Here is a 4,264-nt window from a genome sequence, read left to right as displayed (position 1 = left end):
CCCGGTCCCTGGGGCCGCCCGTCCCCGCTGCCCCGGCCGCAGGCCCCCAGCCCGGCCGCGGCGGGGTGAAGGGTGAAGCGAGGCGTGACTCACGGGCTCACATCTGCCACCGCAAGCGTTTAGGAAATTGCCGTTCTCTTAAAGGCAACCGTGTATTTATTTCTCTGGGGTGAAAACCGAGGAGTTGCACTCCATTAACGCGTTTCAGTCACCAGCCCTGGCAGGGGATGCAGAAGTCGGTGGAGAGCTGGGTGCTGGTCTGGAGGAAGAGGAGAGCTTTGGCACTCCTGCTACAGGAAGAGAACTGGAAACAAGCAGAGAGGCGGGTGGTTATGGTAGAATATATGCTGTTTATTTATGAACGTAACCAGGACTTCTGACAAATTTTAAATGCAGTTCCCTCCCCCCCCCAAAATTAAAAAAAAACCCCACCAACGTGTGTGCATATACATACACGTATACATACCATACACACACTGCACACAAACACACACGCTGCCAGCACTGTGCTCTCACTGTCATGCTTCCAAACAGCTCCATCCACCTTGTTCTGCTCTCTTGTCAAGACCTACTTCAGTTGGACAAATTGTTATGCAGCTACGACACAAGGAAGAAATGTTCTGCATGGCTACCAGAATGCCCAGGGGGCCTGTTTGTTTGTTTATTTTTCCCTCACTCTGGGAGAAGCTCCAGAGTCCAAAGGTGCAGCAGCACCAGGGACAAGCCTCCTTGCCTCACCACAGGCATCGTGCAGCCCCACAACCCCTGCCCCATTCCAGGCACTCCTGCCTTGTGGTCGGGAGGCAGCAACCAGCACAGGACAATGTGAAGAAGGCAACGCACACTCACACCCACTCACCCATACAAATAATAAAATAACGTTGCAGCACAAGGGCATAGTCTCTGTCACCAGATAAGAAAGTTGTGTGATGGCAAAGATCTAAGTAAGGCAATAAAGTATAGCTAGTGTACATGGAACGGCTTTCACATTACATGAGGCACAGTTTGGGTGGACAGAGACTTGGAGAAGAGCAAAATGTCCTGGAATAAAGCAAAATACACTGCAAGTTCATAGTAAATACCCGCATCAATAGGTATTTATTCATTTGTGCTTCGCCACGTCGTGACATACAGTACAAGACACTGCTGCTCTTTCTGTCGATGGAGAGAGCTCACCACACTCTTGCAAGCTGCTGCTCCATCAGTCCCAGGCTGTCCATCGGTCCTGCAGCGGCGCTGGCCCCTTGTCCCCCTCCAGCCAAGGCAGGGGACAGGGCTCGGCAGAGGCAGCCCGGCCAGGCTGCGACAGTCCTGGCAGCAGTCCGGGGGCTGCCCCACACCTCAGTGCTCCTCACGGCGCCCAGTGCTGCACATCGCTCAGCCTCAAATCCTCTTCTCATCGCTGGCTGCCCCAAAGCTGCTCCTGCTTGCTGCACTGCAGGCCAGCTGGAAGGGGTCAGCAAGGACACCCCACACACCGCAGCCCCCAAGCCTGCACGTCCCTCGGTCCTTCTCCTCGCACCCTGCAAGGCTGGAGGGCACAGTAAGCCCCAGAGCTCCTGCAGCCAGCTTTTAAGGCACATCTGGGTTGCTATGTGTGCTTTATGACTGTTATTGTTATTATTATTATTATTACTGTTATTTACCCTGTGTAGACACGTGGTCTTTTAATTCTTTTCCCCCCTTGCCTTTCTCCTTAGAAAACCTACCATGTTTTCAGCTTACTCGTGTGTCATCTCTAAGGCACAAACCTTTTAATACTAGAGCTGCCTGGCTTCTTGTATAGGTCGTGAATCGATAAAAAACAAACGAAACGAAACAAAACCAAACCAAAACAACCCCCCGTTCCCCTCCCGCCGGCACACGGCGCTTGCCGCACGCCGGTGCCTACAGTATCTGTGCGCGGGCAGGGCAGCGCAGCCCGGCCGGTCCCGGCGCCGCGCTAGGCGCAGCTGCCCATGGCCTTCACCAGCGAGCTCTCGGGCAGCTGCCTGAAGATGCCCCGCAGAGTCTCCAGCTCCCGGGTGAGCTGCTCCACCCGCTTGCGCAGCCGCTCGTTGTCGGTGGTGAGCTCCAGCACCTTCTGCTGCGTCTCCACGTTGCGCTGCTTGGCCTTGTCCCGGCTCTTGCGCACCGCGATGTTGTTGCGCTCCCGGCGCACCCGGTACTCGTTACTGTTCTTGTCCACTGTCTTTTTCGATTTGCTCCGGTGGTCCGAGGGCATCATCTTGAGGGTGCCCGCGGCGGACAGGCCGCCGGGAGGGTGCGGGTGGTGCGGATGGTGCGGGCTGGGCACGGGCGTGGGGGGCGGCGTGGGCTGCCCGGGCTGGAGGTGCATGGTGGTCTGGGCGCAGTGGGCGATCTGGTACTGGAGGTGGGACGGGTGCTGTTGCGGGGCGTGATGGGGATAGAGGGCCGAAAGGGCCGCCGACTTCACCTCCTCCTCCTCGCGGGGCTCCTGCTTGATCACCAGCGGCCGCAAGCCCGGCGCGGCGATGCGCTCGTACAGGGGGTCCAGCTTGCCGTCCATGTAGCCGGGCACGCAGCCGAAGAGCGGCTGCTGGTGGTGCTGCGGCTGGTGCCCCGGCGCCGAGGCGGCGGCGCCGGCCCCGTGCATGGTGTGGAAGTCGAAATCCCCGGCCAGGATGGCCTTGGCTTTCTCCTGCTGCTTACTGTGCTGGAAGAGGTCGGCCAGGAACTCGTCGTTGAAGGCGGCGGGGTCGATGTAAGCGCTGATGTCGATGGAGTTCTCGTTCTCGCAGATATCGCCGAGCTCCGCGCCGCCCGCAGCAGGTGCCGCCGCCGAGGGAGCCTCTCTGTAGCTGTAGGTGCTGCCGGGCAGGGGAGTCTGGAGCTGGTGGTGCTGGCCGCTGCTCATCGGGGGCCGGGAATCGACCTCGTAGAAATTGGCTTGCTCCATGAAGCAACTACAGTCTGCCGGGCATGGTGAAGCGCTCCTGCAATCCAGGTTTCGAGCGGGACGGCGGTGGCGGCGACTCCAGCGATCTCGCGGCGCGGCACGGCGCTGCTCGGCACGGCTCGGCGCTCCCGGAGCCCGTCCCCCGGCCCAGCCCCGCTCCGCTCCGCTCGCTGCCTGCCCTGTTGCTAGTGGGCTGCCGCGGTGCTGCGTGCCGTATATATACAGCCCGCAGCAGGGCCGGGGATCGCCCTCTAGTGTCCAACCTCCCGCTGGGAACCTTTGACCGCCGCGCAGCCGGCTCCCAGCGCCCCGGCCGGGCACCGCCGGCCTCCCGCCCGCCCCCGGGGGCCGCCGCGCGGCGGGGAGAGCGCCCCGCGCTCCTCGGCCCCCTTCCCCCTCCCGCCCCGAGCCCGGCGGGCGCTGAGCACTGCATGGCTCCGCCAAGGGAACCCCGCGCTGATGAGAGGCCCGGGGGACGGCGCCGGGACTTTGTGCCCGCGCTGCCGGGGCCGCTGGCGGGGCAGAGCGGCCAAACGCCGCCAGTACATTTCCACCGCCCGCTCCCCTCTGCGCCCAGAGCTTCGGCCCTGCGCTCCCCAGACAGTCTCAAAGTTCACCATCCGCGCATACTTGCAAATATTTGGCCAGTCGGGAACATTCGCCCCATCGGGTTTGGGAGCCAAGGCGCTGCTCACCGGCGGTGGTTACCTGCCGGCAGGGCCGCCGGGCTCGGAGCCACCGGCGGGACCCGCGGGGCTCGCCCGGTCACAGCAGGACGGGTCCGGGAGGGCGCCCGGCGGGCAGGGGCGGGCAGCTCGGTGGCCGCGGAGGCTCCCCGGCTCCGCTGCTCGGGGCGATCGGCCGGCCCAGGCCGCCCTGCCCGCGGTTAGCGCCGGTGCCGAGCCCGGAGGAGCTGCCCCGCCTGCACGGAACAGCCCGGGTCGGGTCACCCGCGGGCCGCTTCATTCCCCGCACCAATCGAGCAGGTAAATTTAGTGACGGATTTCCCCAAACGCACACCCAGCAATCTCCACCAGTACCGGGCACGGGCCGCCTCCCGGCCCTGACCCGGGATAACCGCGGGCGCAGCGGGGCCTGGACCCTCCAGCGCAGCTCTGCATGGCCGGGTGTCCAGCTCTGCATGGCCGGGTGTCCAACTCTGCATGGCCAGGTGTCCAATTGTGCATGGCCAGGTGTCCAGCTCTGCTTGGCCAGGTGTCCAACTCTGCATGGCCGGGTGTCCAGCTCTGCATGGCCAGGTGTCCAATTGTGCATGGCCAGGTGTCCAACTCTGCTTGGCCAGGTGTCCAATTGTGCATGGCCAGGTGTCCAACTCTGCTTGGC

The 4,264-nt window shown here is 62.7% G+C and overlaps 1 protein-coding gene across 1 annotated transcript; it reads right to left on the bottom strand.

Annotated features, from left to right (window-relative positions):
* Positions 1-330: 330 nt before the first annotated feature.
* On the bottom strand, positions 331-3,187 carry CEBPA (CCAAT enhancer binding protein alpha). Its single transcript, XM_014270998.3, has one exon. It carries the CDS (start codon positions 2,918-2,920, stop codon positions 1,943-1,945), a length of 978 nt encoding a protein of 325 aa, XP_014126473.1. The 5' UTR covers positions 2,921-3,187; the 3' UTR covers positions 331-1,942.
* Between the last annotated feature and the right edge of the window lie 1,077 nt (positions 3,188-4,264).

The sequence above is a fragment of the Zonotrichia albicollis genome, chromosome 13 (genome assembly GCF_047830755.1).
Source record: "Zonotrichia albicollis isolate bZonAlb1 chromosome 13, bZonAlb1.hap1, whole genome shotgun sequence".
NCBI classification, from domain to species: Eukaryota; Metazoa; Chordata; class Aves; order Passeriformes; family Passerellidae; genus Zonotrichia; species Zonotrichia albicollis.
This window is presented reverse-complemented; position numbering and strand designations above follow the sequence as displayed.

Excerpts from the sequence above, each read along its gene's own strand:
- CEBPA (XM_014270998.3), bottom strand. The coding sequence starts at position 2,920 with ATGGAGCAAGCCAATTTCTACGAGGTCGATTCCCGGCCCCCGATGAGC.